The 15,691-nt window shown below is 43.9% G+C and overlaps 1 protein-coding gene across 4 annotated transcripts in view; it reads left to right on the top strand.

Annotated features, from left to right (window-relative positions):
- Positions 1-15,691, top strand: part of LOC116439391 (ephrin type-B receptor 5) — a 77,559-nt gene that overhangs the window by 26,892 nt on the left and 34,976 nt on the right. For all 4 annotated transcript variants that reach the window (XM_032098856.1, XM_032098855.1, XM_032098854.1 and 1 more), the window contains exons 3-4: positions 2,214-2,278; positions 4,767-5,463. In XM_032098856.1, the coding sequence (XP_031954747.1) occupies positions 2,214-2,278; positions 4,767-5,463 (762 nt within the window). The remainder of the gene's footprint in view (positions 1-2,213; positions 2,279-4,766; positions 5,464-15,691) is intronic.

Here is a 15,691-nt window from a genome sequence, read left to right as displayed (position 1 = left end):
AGGTGAGGGAGAAAGAAGAAAAATAGTGAGGGACTTTAGGCTGTAGGTTGTGAAATGAGATTTATGAACAGAAAATTCTTGTGTACTTTTCTTATTTTTCTAATGGTTTCTGACTTAAAATATGCACTGTAAAAGGGACAGTGCTGTCTGCTTCAGGCTGCCTATTTCTGTTTGCTTGTGAAATACTCATGTGCTTGGTAAGTATTACCTTGCTCACTGGTGAGAAGCTGTCTGGAGAATGTTTGACATGGCAGAGCACAGGCTGCTGAGCAAGTCTTCTCTATTTTCTTTCTTCTCCATTCCTTTCTCAGTTTCTAGATGGCTTTCCCTGCCCTGATTAACTTTTCTCTCTTGTACTTTCTTTCAGTTTCCGTGGGGTAGATGCATTATACTTTGGTAAACGGGAGACTCAGATCTGATTAGAAAAGAAGTTCTTTCTGTGTTGAAAAATGGCCTTGTATATTATTTCAGCATATCAAGGCCATGTCTGGGAACCCAGTGGCAAAATAATGACATGACACAGTGCAATCTCTGTGCCAGACTGCAAGTGAGAAGGGTAATGAGCATGAGGGAATGCCAAATTCCTCTGCTGCCAGGACAGCCAAGGGAAGACAGTGCCTCAGGGAGGCATAGGCCGTTTGCAGATGTTCTGCTGCTCAGAGGGGCTGTCTGAGCTGAGCTGTGCTTGAGAACTGAGCAGCTCAGCATTTCCTGAGGTCCGTTACATAATTTTGGTGGGGTTACTTTAGCTGTAACCAGTAGTTCTTTCTAGTTTTGGCAAGCCAGCCCAGGTATTTTGCACTGCTTTTGAATCAAGGAGCTGCATCAGCTCCTCAGAGAGGTCTAAAAGGTATAAAGTATCCTGTAGGAATATAGGGAATGTAGTTCAGGGACATGGGTGAAGGCTGAGGTCTGTATAAACTTGCTCACTTGATCATGTCTGCTTTAGGATGAGCCTAGTCTTTCCTTTCCAGTGATTAATGTGGAGTGAATCCCCAGGTGTATTGGTAGGGATAGTGTCATCTGCAGTCCACAAACTGGGAATAAAACCCATTGAGGACCTTTCACGTGCATAAAACATGGACCAGTCATAATATTAAAACTTTGCAAGGGAAATTGGAATAATGAATCCTATTTGTAAGTAAGCTGGCTGTTGCTGTTGGGTTTTGGGTTGTTTTTTTTAATCTGTTTTTTGGGTTTTTTTTTTAAAGCAATAGGATAGAAATATGAAAATCAAAATAAGCAAATAAAGCTTCCTAGAATTTAAGAAAAGCCAGCTGATTTATACAGTATATATCAACACATGTAAATACCTGTTCAACTGAGTAATTTTCTTATTCTGTGTCCTAAATATACAGAGTGAGGAGCACATGCTTGCATACCACGATGGTCTCAGACCCTGACATTCTCTTTTGGAGAATACTATGTTTATAGTTTGCACTGTCACAGTCTCTTCTGTGTTTATTTGTACCCAAGCAGAGAACAACATGTCCGAGAGCAGTCAAGGCTAGTATCTGTCTCCAGGGGTAGATTCAATAACAGTGGAAATGCAGACTAGTGGGAATAAGCTAGGCCTGTGAAGTTCTGCCTGTACCCTGCTCCTGAGCCCTGTGATGCAACAGATTGTTTAATACTGGGATTCCTACACAGGCTTGCAATGTAATACCCAGCTTCAGAACTAAGTGAATCCATTACAGGATCAGATGGGTCATAATCCTAAACTCCCAAAGAAATTTGGTTCCAGAACTGGAAATAAACATGTCTTGGCCTCATGTCCACACTTACATCTGCAAATAAAATGGGCAACCATAGTTCTAAGGAGACTGGCATGGATTCATGTAGCTCATTTTGTGTCCCACCTTTTCCTTTCCTAAAAGAGAGTGGTCTCATGTGTACTGCTCATTATGATAACTCTGCTCCATGCTGTCAGTATGTTTACACTTTGCCTGGGAAAGTCTGGTCAGAATATTGCCAAGCAACTTGATAATCATGAGTTAGCCTGATTATGTGCCCAGTGTCTCTGCCCTTGTCTTGGCCCTTCTTAATTTATTAGTATGGACATAACCTGTTGTAATTAATCTGAAAACATGAATGTTTATTTTTGGTGTATGGAAGCCCTCTACAAGACAATGTTGTGAGGAACAGATAAGATTTTAGTCTGAGTTGGAATAGCACAAAATACTTTTTTTGTTTAATTTTTTAAATACAAACAGAAATACTTCTGGATACAACTCAAGAGACCTCAGAGATTGGCTGGACCGCACACCCTTCTGATGGGGTAAGCATTTCCCTTGTCCTCTTCTTGACTGTACCTCTGCTGGGATGATGTACATGCATCTGATGAAGAAAGGGAAACTGGAAGCAGTGAGACTTGATTTATGGATTTTCTACATATGAACAATTTGAACACAGTGTGTTGTACAGAGCCAGATTGTTAAGAGAGGAGGATGCTGAGTGGGATGCTGTTGCCACCTCCTTACCCTATTCCTTCCACTCTGCTCCAGAAATAGAGTCCTCCAGCCATCCCTCCATACAGATAGAATAGAATAGAATAGAATAGAATAGAATAGAATAGAATAGAATCTTTCAGTTGGAAGGTACGTACACCAATCACCTAGTCCAGGTGCCTGACCACTTAAGAGCTGACCAAAAGTTAAAGCATGTTATTAAGGTCACTGTCAAATGTCTCTTAAACACTGACAGGCTTGGGGTATTGACCACCTCTCTAGGAAGCCTGTTCCAGTGTCTGACCACCCTCTAGGTAAAGAAATGCTTCCTGATGTCAATTCTGAGTCTCCCCTGAGGCAACTCTGAACCATTCCCACACATCCTATCATGGATCCCAGTGAGAAGGGATCAGCACCTCCCTCTGCCCTTCCCCTCCTCAGGGAGCTGCAGAGAGCAAGCGGGTCACCCCTCAGCCTCTCTTTTCTCCAAATTGGACAAACCCCAGAACCCTCAGCCGCTCTTCCAAGGACACAGCTTCCAGCCCTTCCACCAGCTTTGTTGCCTTCCTCTGCACACATTCAAAGACCTTCCCATCCCTCTTACACTGCAGGGCCCAGAACTGCTGCCAGCACCCCGGGTGAGGCCGCACCAACGCTGAGCACAGCGGATGATCCCCCCTTCTGGCCGGCTGTGCTGCCGTGTTTGATGCCCCCAGGACACAGCTTTGGCCCTCTGGGCTGCCCGGGCACACCCTGCTGACTCTCACTGAGCTGCTGCCCACCAGCACCCCCAGGGCCCTCCCTGCAGGGCGGGCGCTCTCCTGATGCTCCTCTCTCAGTTTGTGCTTGTGCCTGCAGTTACTCCATGCCAGGTGCAGGATCCGGCATTTGTTCCTGAGAAATTTCATGCCAGGGATGATTGCCCAGTGCTCCCATGGTGTACAAACCTTTCAGTTGTGCTCCTGAGCCCTCCGTGCTCCCAGGAGCATCGTACATGATCCCAACTAGCACTGCCATCCTAAGTCTATGCCATGCCAACCCTTGGTTTTACCTTCAGCTCTCCTGGTAGTATGCCCTTCCTCCATCAATTATATATCAAATCTCTCAATCAGTCCTTCCAGTTTATGAGCAAAGATACATTTCTTCCATTGGGACAGTGGATTCTGTCAGGTCCCAGCACACCTTATGTCTCAAAGATTCTTCAACGGTCACAAACCCAAGCATTTTGGCAGAGGCACCAATCCTGAAGCCAGGTACTGATATCTTGGCATCATGTGTTTCTTCCAAAGTGTTTTACCACTACTGGAAGGATGGAGAAAAACACTACCTGTGGTCTGTAGCGTTCTTCCCAGTGCCCTGAAATCTCAAAATCAACTTTGCACTTTTTATTGGGACTTTATTTGTACCCATGTGAAAAAGCAGGTGTGGATAGTAGTCTGAAAGCTGTACTAAGCTCTTCCATCATCTAGTGGCATCACTAAACTGGGGCCCAGGGAGGTAGTACTTCTAAAAAGATGTTCTGGTCTGCAAATGGGTGCTTCTGTTTCACACAGGAGAAAGTCACGGATGGCCATAACCATAATGGCAAATGGTCTTAATGCAGATCTTGTTGCGAGGGGTTGGTTGGTCAGACCTTTCCGAGAACGCTTGAGCAGGTTCCTTCTCTCCTATCTCACTGTTTACGTCCTCTGTCTTACCCAGGGCCTTGTACCTATTCTGTAAAGCTTGTTGAGAGGATAAGGAGGGGTTTCTCTTTCAGCTTTGTACAGGAACCCGCTTCTACCCCTCCTTATCCCTCCCTTGTGCCTTCCTTCAGGCACAAACCAGATCTGGACCTGCCCCTGTAGTGGCCATGCTGAGTGGATTATGTGCACAGATGTCAGAACACAGCTCCCACTGTGGTGAAGCTGGGTAGAAGCGACTTCTGCTTCAATGTGTTTTCCAGAGAAGAGTGTCTTTGTTGCTCTATCTCATTTGTTTCTGTCCTGTGTTTTGTCTCTGGAGATGAGAGACGGGAAAATAGGAGGGAAGAAAGTGTGACTCTCGCATTTTAAGATTGTCAGTGTCGTGTGACCAAATTTGCATGATTTATGTTTTCTGTCACAACAGTTCTTACTTCAGAGTTTTGACTGCTCTTCTTTACAGGGTCATACTCTGTCTAGAATGCTGTGCTGCACATGGCATCAGCAAGTTCAAATCTTGTCACAGACATGGCAAGGAGAAGGGAAAGACAAAGACCTGTCCTGTATTTTTGGTGCAGTTGAATACTGAATCCATTTTTTTTTACTGTTTCTTTTTTCTCCTCTCTATCCATTGCAGTGGGATGAGGTAAGTGTCCTGGATGACAAGAAGCGCCTGATCCGAACCTTTCAAGTGTGCAACGTGGCTGAGCCAGGTCAGAACAACTGGCTGCGCACCCACTTCATAGAGCGGCGCGGAGCCCACCGAGTGCACGTCCGCCTCCGTTTCTCCGTGAGGGACTGCGCCAGCATGCGCACTGTGGCCTCTTCCTGCAAGGAGACTTTCACGCTCTACTACCACCAGTCGGAGGCTGACATAGCCTCTCAGGACATGCCAGAGTGGCGTGAGGGCCCCTGGACCAAAGTGGATACTATTGCAGCTGATGAAAGCTTTTCCCAGGTGGACAGCAGTGGGAAGGTGGTCAAGATGAATGTCAAAGTGCGTAGCTTTGGGCCACTCACCAAGCACGGCTTCTACCTGGCCTTCCAGGATTCAGGAGCCTGCATGTCCTTGGTGGCAGTCCAGGTCTTTTTCTACAAGTGCCCAGCTGTGGTGAGAGGATTTGCCTCCTTTCCTGAAACGTTTGCTGGTGGGGAAAGGACCTCCCTGGTGGAGTCCCCAGGGACGTGTGTACCCAATGCTGAGGAGACGAGCACGACGGGGTCCTCAAGTGTTCGGCTGCACTGCAATGGAGAAGGGGAGTGGATGGTGGCCATTGGACGGTGTACCTGCAAGGCTGGCTACCAGCCTGTGGATGATGAACGAGCCTGCCAAGGTGAGAGAACTTTTTCCCCATCCCCCAACTCAGGCAGCCACCTTTTTTTTTGGTTCTCTGCATCAGCAGTATTTGGCACTAACCAAAATTTCACAGACCTGGGAGAGTAAATCATTTCTCAGAGAGATCACTTCGTAGCAGCCTCTTCTGACACATTTAGCTCCTCAGACTGGAGTTGGGGTGACTGCTTGTCCTGGTTTAGGAATGGTGTTCCCTAGTTTGGTATTCCCACTAAAACCACACTGCCACTCGCTCCCCCTCCAATTGGAAGCACAAAAGGCAAAGATAAGAACAATTTATTTGAAACAGCAATGAGATAGTAAAATGAACAGTAACAGCAACAATATTGATAACAAAAGGTGTAAGGCAAATGATTTACATGGGAAGTGACAATAAACAAATACTGATCGACTGGCTCTTTCCAACCAGGTGTTCTCCCGACAAAAAGGAATGCCCTTTTCCTCAGATTGTGAGTGCCTTCTCCCCATCCCTGGGAATGATAAGAGGTGGTGTAGAGTAACATCTAGTCCTGGTTACACCCCCACAGCCACACCCGCTCCCAGCTGATGCAGAAAATTATCCTTGTCCTGGCCAAAACCAGGACACCACTGCTTGCTGCTACGAACATGATTGGAAACTCCACTCAGGCCTTAGTTCCAGCTGCCACCAGAGACAGCCTCTCAGGCTACTTATACAGAACTAGCAGGAGCTCTCACTAGCCAGATGTACCATAATTCCACTTCTTTACCAAGAGGCGACAGTGTTAGAAAGAAGATGCCACATGGGGGAGAGCTGAGCCCAGAGCTAACACACTCTTTTGTCCTAGTTATTTCTGGCCCTTTTGCTAGTGTATAGTAATAAAATAAAATAAAATAAAAAAAGGGGAAATGGCAGCAGCTTGGTCATGGGACAGAGAAAATGTGACAGGGCTCTGTGAGCCTGTCCTGACTAGGAAAAGCAGTCTTAATGGTATCATCATTACTAGTAATGTACTCTCTGCCCCAGGGCCCGTGGTATTTCTGTGAAATGTTTGTAGGAGGAAGTAGAATACATCACATATCACCCAGAAGTGGTATTGGGCTAAAATCTGGCCAAGCCTGAACACCCAGTCTAATGTCATGACTGTGTTCCAGTCTCAAGCTTAGGACTGTCCATTAGAGCAAACTGCTTATGTTGGTTATGATGTTCTTCTGATACTTCCTTTGTTTGAATATGCATCTACTCAAAATCTCTCAGCCATGTAAAATGTTGCTGCAATACACTTAGTACTCTAAAAAATAAATGTAATGTGGAACCCAGTTTTGGCTGCAGACAAAATGCAAAAGTTGGATTTATTCAAACGAGAGTTAACTCAGACATGGAGCATACAAATACTCTGGTTAACACCGAGTGCAAATGCAATGAATAATTAATGGTTGTCAATATGTTACCTTAAATTCCTGCTTCATGAAGTGATTTGGGTCATGCAAAATAGCTTTATTAAAATACAGGTCATTGTGCTGGAGACTTATAAAGAAATTAAAATTGGTAAGTGCTTTTCATTTGTTTAAACTTTGAGAATAATTAAAATATGTGTGCCTTTTTATCCTGCTCATTCTGGGAGAAACGTAACTACATTCATTTAGTGGTGCTCCAGAGACAGTAAGCTCTGATGTAGAGCAGCTCTGTATGGCGCTAAATTTGTTGTCTGCATCAGTAGCATGACTAGTTCACAGTCTAAATAAACTGCCAGTCAATAATTTAGTTTCAGATAGTACTCTTAAGCAGTCAAAAAAAAAAAAAAAGAAAAAGAAATTAGACTTGCCAAAGAAAAATGAGGGGTTTTTAAAAAATCTGTTTTCCATTTTTTGTAGTATTCAGTAAAAGCTGATACTTCCTTGCAGCTTCATTGTCACAGAAGCTGGAGATAGATGAAAATGGTTAATATTATAAGGAATAACTGAAATAATGACAGTCTATCAAGCTACAAAAGTCAGTTCCCGTCATTTACTTCCTGAGATTCCATGAGCAGCCTACAGCAGCCAATGACAACCAAATAGGAATCATCATGTTAGAGGGGTTTTTTTTCTCCTCATGTTTCTTGTAAACTCCTTTGGCTTGATCGTCCATCCTGATCTCTTCTCCTGCTAACAACATTTTGCTGTCCTGTCTGAATGAAGCCACATTCAGCTCATGTAATTTGTCTTTTTGCTTGGTGTTTCTCTGTGTGGAGTCCTCTCCAGCACTTCTCCTCTGTACATAACGTTCTCCCTTATGAAGAACAGAAGTACTCCATGGTACAGAGCTGCCACAGTGTTCTAGATGAAATGCAGAACAAAAGCAATAGCTCAAGGGCAGATTTCTACTGATGGTAATGCGGAGAGGTGTTCTTAATAAGACTGAAGAATCAACCAAGGATAAGGAGGAGAAGCAAGTTTCCTTCTTACGCTTTAGTAGAAGAGTGTGTGGGCATTGCCTTCCCCCTCACCATATGCAAGCCTGTGGAGTCCTTCCTGGACCAGCTGTTACCTCTTTATTTAGAACAACGAATCTGCCAAGAGCCATTCTGGGCAGATAGCTAGAAAGCCCTTTTTTCCCCCTGCCCCCTGTCATGAGTTAAGGTACTTTCTTTCCTTACTTTTATAAGACTGCCTGCTGTATGTTACTATATGACAAATTTATCCAGCTAAATGGAAGAGTGAAATGGCAACCTTTGGGTGATGTGGGGCGCAGTCTGCATGGGGTTCACTTTTGACTTTATCTGAGTAGACTTGTCATGGTGAACAGTCAGAAAAGAGAATGGCAGTTTACAGAGGAAAAAAGCAGGTTGGGACCTTAGCTCATTTTCTTTCTGTAGATGTATACACACAGGGTGCATTGCCTTGCAAATGTCTTACAGGATTTAAGTTACCAGTGCTTCTGAAAATAATATTTAGAATGTATGACTGGGACATTTTTAAAAATATTCCAAAAATGACAATGTAGACAAAAAAGAGAAGAAGAATGACTGCCTGATAAAGTGCTAAGCTGACTTCCAAATAAAGAGGGAAAGAGCTCTGGACAGAGCTGAGCTGATTAGCCATGTGTGTGGCACTTCTGTACGAACATATACAACCAGGGGCAGAAAACACCAGCCAGAAACAGGAGGAGGGAACAAGTTTGGAATGAAAAGAGTTAAGCTGAACTTGGGAGAGGGAGGAGGAGAGGTGTTGGTTTAATGTTTGTTTTTGTTTTCTCATTACCCAAATCTATGTTAATCAGCAATAAATTAAATTTCCCCAAGCCAAGTCTGTTTTGCCTGTGACAGTAATTGGTAAACAAGCTCCCTGTCTTTATAACTTCTTTACCTTTGCCCACGAGCTTTCTCATCCAATTTTCTCACTATGTCTTGCTGAGGAGGGAGAGTAAGAGAGTGGCTGGGTGGGCATTTGGGTGTTTATCAAGGTCAGCCATCCACATGGCTGCTTCTCCTCTCTTCTTTCCCTGGATGTTTCTAAGAGTATTAAGCAAGCCAAAGGTCTGCCTGTCATCTGTAGTAGCTTTAAGGATTCCATAAAATGGCTCATATGCTTTGGCTATCTGTAGTCCCTTCTGATTGCAGAAGGAATCACATCTGTATTACTGATAACTACAGGAGCAAGCAACTGTGCACAGAGCTGTTGGAGGTCTCATTTGGGAAGAATATTGCATGATTATTTTTGTACTGTTAAAAAATGCCCTTTCTCACCAGCTTGGGTAAACCTTTTTCAGTGTGTGAGGCTAAGAGAATTTAAGATTTATATTAAAGTAAAAGATTCAATAGTCTGCTAAAAATATGCATATACTAGTAGCAAAGGAAAAAAAAAAAGCACAATGAGCTCTTCTTAAATTTTAATCACTTAAAAGATGCTTCCTTTAAAACCACAGGATAATTTACATTGCAGGGACTTGTGAAAGTCACCTGCTCCAACCCTATGCTCAAAGTAGGACCAAACTGGGTTAGGTCACTCAAGGCCTGTTCTAATCTAGTTTTAGTTATTACTGAAGATGAAGATTACACAATGTCCCTGGGCAACTGTTCCAATATTTGACAACACCCATGGTGAAATTACTTTTTCCTATGCAGAAGATTTTAGTAAGATGTAGTAAGAGGTTATTATGACTTGTGTCTGTTACCTCATGTTCTGCCACCTTGTGCCTACACCTCATTCATATCCTCCCATCAGGTGGCTGATGACAGCCGTAAGCTCCCACCCCACAGCCTGCTCTGCTTCAAAATGAACAAACCCAATGTCTTAGCCTCTCCTGGGTAAGAACTTTACTTTCAAGGTAAACTCACAGTAGACAGTAATGTTTGGTGCCTTGATCTAGATTACCTTTTTCTATTTATTTTTCTCCCATATTGCTCCTTTCATCGGCTTCTCCAGCCTTCTTCTGCTATTTGCACATACATTTGGGTGCTTTTCAAGTAGTTTGCTGCTTTTCCTGTTTCAAGTGCTTACTGTCTACTTGTATTCTGTCCTTACCCTGCCCAAATCTTTCCTCTCGTGTTTTTGCCTTTTTTTCCTTCACTCAACCAATTCCCTGGCAGTTCTCCCATATATAATTATCCAGTAATTGCTTCAGCTCCACCTCTTTTACCTAAAAAATCCCTTACTCAACTGATCTCTTATCAACAGTTAAGCGGGAAAGAGTTCTTAGTCACTTCATTAATTTTATCTCAGTTGATTCGATGCTCTTCTTTAAGACTCAAAAGACACACTTTTCTCTCCTTATGTTTCTTTCATTTTCCACTCTCTCTTACCCACCCAAACAGTTGTAGCAACTGTGAAACTCTCGATCAACCCAGGGCCCCTTTGCGTCACTCTGCCTTGCTTCTATCTCTGGCTGATCCCACCTTATTCAGAACAAGATGCAAGATGCATGGTAGCAGTCACTGTGCGGTAGCCTGGCCCAGTGGGAATTTACTATCGCCATAAGCTAGCCATAGACATTTATGGGGGGGAGGGGAAGAAGTGCTTTATCTAAAAAACACTAAAATTTTTATTTTCTAGTGTGTTTTCTGCATGCTAATTATGCTATCTTTCTAACATTTTGAGAAATGTAATGTCTAAATGTCTACATCATATTTCTACAATATTGTCAGTTACTAACTCCTTTCCATCATCCTGCCCTCTAAGTGCCAAACTCCATCCCTTTGCCTAGAGTCATTCTCATTTGAGGCCCTCTGTAGCTCTGCACATCCCATTTTCCCCAGGCCTCAAATTGAGCTGTGTCTATTCATCCTTCCCAGTTTGACTCCACTGCCAGCTTTGACACTGTTCATTTTCAATACTCTCTCATCTAGTATTTATTCTTGCTGCCCCATAGTACACCTGGGAGCAGAACTCCCATAACAGAAACAGATCACTTGTCTCAGTCAAGAAGAGAGCAATTTTATGCTCTTCTAAATGTCTTCCTGTGTCCCAGTTCAGTTCCAAGTCATATCTGCATACAAAAAGTCAGTGTCACCTGTATCCCATTCCCTAAAGTCACTGTTGGGTGTACCTAAAGCTCTGTTGAAGTTCCCTTGGTCCTTCTCCACTTGCTGCATTTTGTTTAGTTCTCAGAATATTTCCTCTCTGCCCTTACCATCTGAGTGAGCTTTTTAATGCCTCTTTCTTAACCTCTTTGGTTCTTGGTCTGTCCTCTCTTCATTTTCATTTTCTTTATCCCTCTCTTTCTTGCCACTCCACAATTCCAGCACTTTTCTCTGCTGGTTTTGGTATTTGTTATTGTTAGAAGTCTGTCAGAAGCTGCTCCTCTGGCCTCCCGGGTGGAACTTGTCTCCAGTGAGCAGTCAGGCAAACACAGGGGCGAGTGTTGTAGGGGGAGCTGATGAAAACTGGGTCAGTGTCTGAGATGAGCTGTGCCCAGCTGAACTGTTGTGGCATTCTGACACTGTGCCAAGATATGAAAAATGACTGAGACAAGCTGAGGGAAAAGCGCTTGCGCACTCCAAACTCTGCCTTCTCCTTTCATAGTAGCCTTGACTTGATGGGAAGTGGCAGCTTGCTCTGCCCCCTGAGGTGCTAGCTCTGCAACCTTCTGTCCTTGCATTGGATATTGTGAATCAATCAGAGCTAGATCCGTGTTTTCTTGGAAAGTCCTGGTGCCCGGGGGATGATAAGTGGTATGATCGCCGGCAAAAAGGCCTGTGGCTTAGCTGGTGTTCATGTTTCATGTGAAGATGTTCTCCAGGAACACACTGGAGGTGTTTCAGGAGAAGCCGCTCTTGTTCAGGCTTTCTCTGGGATGGTCCTGAAGTGGTAGTGCTCACTGCAGGAAAGCATACTAGTCCTAGTGACAGTGGGCCTGCTTCAGCCTGAATATTTGTTACGACTGTCTCAAGTGAACACAGTCATCTGCAGAGACTGGAGGACCATGGCAAGTGGACCTAATGCCGTGATCTGCAGTAAGAAGGGTATGCAAGGTAAGATCATTCAGAAACAAATGAGGGATGGATTCTGTGTGTGCGAAGACAGCCCTAGGCTCACTGTAACTGCTTGAATAAAAGGAAGTTGCTGTTGCCTATTTAGATTGCTAGGGAATTTTTTTCTCTTTCCTCCTGACTTGACCTTCGATATACTATTTATAGTGACTGGACTGAGGCAATGCCAGGAAAAGCTCCATGTCCTGGGAACAATTATTATTGCTATCTGAGGGCTAAAGTCCTGAGTGCTGTGGGCTAGCCTATCTTAGGTAGTTTTGGAAAGGGATAAAGGTGCTCATGAATGTAAGCAGCTCCCTGACTGGATGCAGAGGCAGGGTTCAGGTGGAAGCAGAAAGTTGTGATAGCTGCAGTGCCTGCCTTTGGAGGCCATTCTTTAGCTTCTTTTAGCTGGAGGCCAGTTAGTGTTTGCTTTACTCAGTCCAGCCATTTTGGCCAAAATTACAGATGTAAAATATAAGCAACAACAAAATTTAGGCCACAGTATACTTTTTCCAACTATATTTTCATTAGGAAGGTGAGAGAGATGTGAATCATATTTAATCGCTGTAAATCAGCTTTGCTTGCAGTATGCTATATGATTTCATTTTGCTGTTTTTCTTCTGGAAATAGAAATACCCAGGGGCAGAATGAGAGTTTCAAAGCATGATTGTTTCTCTGTATCTGCCATCCCTCCTGGAAATAACAGCGTGAGATTATAGGTTTATGTAGTAATTATTTTTTTCACTAGACAATAAAAAATAATCACTGTGGAGAGATCTTTGCTCCTAAGTTGCTCAGTATTCCGCTCCACAGTTCTTCAGGTGCAATTTCTGTAATGTGAGTGGAACCAGGCAGGTGACTCTCTTACTTATTGTTTTTCTTTACACTTTTCTGTCCTTGTTTAAAGTCTTTTCTCAGGCCCCTCCCTCAGAGGGAACCTGACAATCTATTCTCATTTCACTTCTGAACATCTGAAATGAGATGTAGTCTAGTGTCAAGAACTTTCCATTCATTGTTCCCTGTCCACCCACAATCATGTATGTGATGAGTGATCTGGCAATGAGGCAGCCAAGACCACAGGATTCTATCCGCACATTTTAATTGGCTTGTGTTTAAGGGAAAACACAGAATAGCTCCACTTGGAAGAGATCTCTGGAGCACACCTTAACCTCTTCCCTGTACAAGCAGGGTCATCTCCAGCAATTTGCCCAGCACTAGGTCCAGACTATTTTTGAAATTCTCTAAGAAGGGAGACTCTGCAACCCCTCTGGGTAACCTGCTTCAGTGCTCGGTCACTCTCATGGTAAAAAATTGTTTCCTGGGTTCAGAGGGAACCTCCTGTGTTTCAGTTTGTGCCCTTCGCCTCTGGGCCTGTCACTGAGAAACACTGAAGAGACCCTGGCTCTGTCCTCTTTGCATCCTCCCTTCAACTATTTGTGTACATTGATGAGATTGCTGGAAGCTTTCTCTTCTCCAGGCTGAGCAGTCCCATCTCTACCAGCCTCTCCTCCTGTGAGAAATACTCCATCCCCTTAACCATCTTTATGGCCCTTTGCTGGATTCTCCCCAATATGTTACTGTCTCTAGTGTACTGGGGAGCCCAGAACTCAACGCAGGACTCCAAGTGTACCCTCACTAAAGCTGCGTAGAAGGTAAAGATCATCTTCCTTGCTGCAAAATTCCCCAAGGTCTCCAGGACCTAGAGTTCTTAAAGGCTGGTCTTGCTAGTAAAGACTGATGTGAAGAAGGTGACCTGTGTCACCCAGCAGTTGACCCACATTTTCCCTCTTCCTTGAGCCACTTCTGTTCTTAAAGAAACCCTTCTTCTTGCTTTTGACATCCTGTGCCAGATGTGATTCCAGGTAGGCTCTGGCTTTCCTAGCCACATGTCTACGTGTTTGGACGATGTCTCTATGTTCCTCTCAGGCTACCTGTCCGTGCTTCTGCCTTCCATGTGCTTCCTTTCTCTGCTAGCAGCTCCTTGTTCAAACATGCAGTCCTGTTGGCATTTTTTGCCTGAATTCATGCTTGTTGGGATGGATTGCTCTTGCACCTGGGAGAGGCAATCCTTGCACATGAACTAGCTTTTTTGAGTCACTCTTCATTCCAGAGCATTACCCCACAGGACTCCTCCGGATCACCAAGGTGGTCACATCTGCTCTCCCAGAGTTCAGTGTTGTGAGCTTGCTTTTTGCTCTGTTCACTGCACTCTGAATCTTGAACTCCACATGTCATGGTCACTGTAGCCAAGGCTGCCTTCAACCTTCACATCACCAGCGAGCCCTTCCTTGTTTGTGAGCATCACGTCCAGGGGGCACCTCCCCTCATTGTCTCCTCTATTGCTTGGGTCTGGAAGTAGTTCCTGATGCTTTCCAGGAACTTCCTGAAACGCTTCTACCCTGCTGTGTTCCTCCTCCAGTAGATAGTAAGGTAGCTGTAGTCCCCCTTGAAGATCAGTGCCTCTGAATGGGAGGCTGATTCCAGCTGTCAGCCCTCAGCTCGATCCAGTTTTTCACAGATAAATATTGAAAGCCCTCTGAGATGCCCTGGTGTAGCCAAGACATCAGTCTACTCTGGTCTAGCACATAGGACATGTGAACATAATACTGAAATTCGTTTTTTTGCTGGAACAGCTGCAGTGAAATTTTATTTGTTCAGTTTACTCAGCTCAAGTATAGTGCTTATTAATGAGACTATGTGGCTTCTTCTGCTTAAGTTAAATAAAGGACAAGGGAATATTTGACCTGGAGATGTTGGAAGGAGGAGATGTGTTTACATTAATTCTGCTACTTTACTGTAAATGGCAACTGTATCAAAATCGATTCAGAAATGGGCCAAGTTCCTTCTTAAATGTGCTTAGGCTTTTTTTTTTTTCTTTTTCCTTTTTTTGTCTGCTGCTCATATTTGAAGGTTTTGTCAGAAGTCTGCTACTTTAGTTGGTGGAAATATTCTTTTTTAAACATGTAAATTACTGTGAAGTCGCCTGTTCTCATGCTGTCCTTACTCTTGAGCATAAACAAGCAATTCTTCATTGAGTGACTCTTACCGTTCTGGGATTGCAGTCACAAATAGATGCTGCCTCAACGAGTAAGACGTCTCATAGGTAGCAAGGAGTCGCCTCAGTGGGACAAGACAAAAGGCATTGGACATTGGGCAGTGCTAGGGGAGACAGCAATGACCTGCATTTGCATATGGTTCTGACATATAATGTCAAACACAGTGCATGGACAGTGAAATTAGATTTTGTGAGGCAATTAGCACAGGTGTAAGTATTTGATCACTAGTGTTTGTTACACATAACTATTTCAGTGTTGTCTCTATAGTAGTGTCCTGCATCAGTGATAGGAACAGATAACATTGTTAGCTGACACCATGTCCCTGTGCAAAGGCTTGTGTTCTTGCTCTGTGTGTTGGTTGGTTGGTTTTTAGAAGCAGCTTTTGAATGTTTATGGTCACTTGGAGTGACTGCCCATAGCATTGATGAAATCTTGCACGGCCTTTTAAGCAATAGAGGTGCTCTTACTGACGCCATGATGATTTTTTGCCTTTTCTTTTATACCCCTTCTATATACCATTTTATAGCTTTTGTATTCTTAGTGGTTTTTAGCCTACATTCTTAGACTTATTTGTTATGTTAGGAGACTAACCATCTTAGAAGCCCCAGACCCCAGGGTCCTCTCCAGAACAATTTGTAAACTAAGATAGAACCATCCAGGGGAAGGTTCCTTGGGGAGGGGGAGGCTCATTTGAGCCTCTCATTGGGCAATCTTTGATAGATATGCTAATTAGTAAGACCTA

Source organism: Corvus moneduloides, chromosome 2 (genome assembly GCF_009650955.1).
Source record: "Corvus moneduloides isolate bCorMon1 chromosome 2, bCorMon1.pri, whole genome shotgun sequence".
Lineage (NCBI taxonomy): Eukaryota > Metazoa > Chordata > Aves > Passeriformes > Corvidae > Corvus > Corvus moneduloides.
The sequence above is the reverse complement of the archived record's forward strand: the minus strand, read 5'-3'. Positions and strand labels throughout refer to the sequence as shown.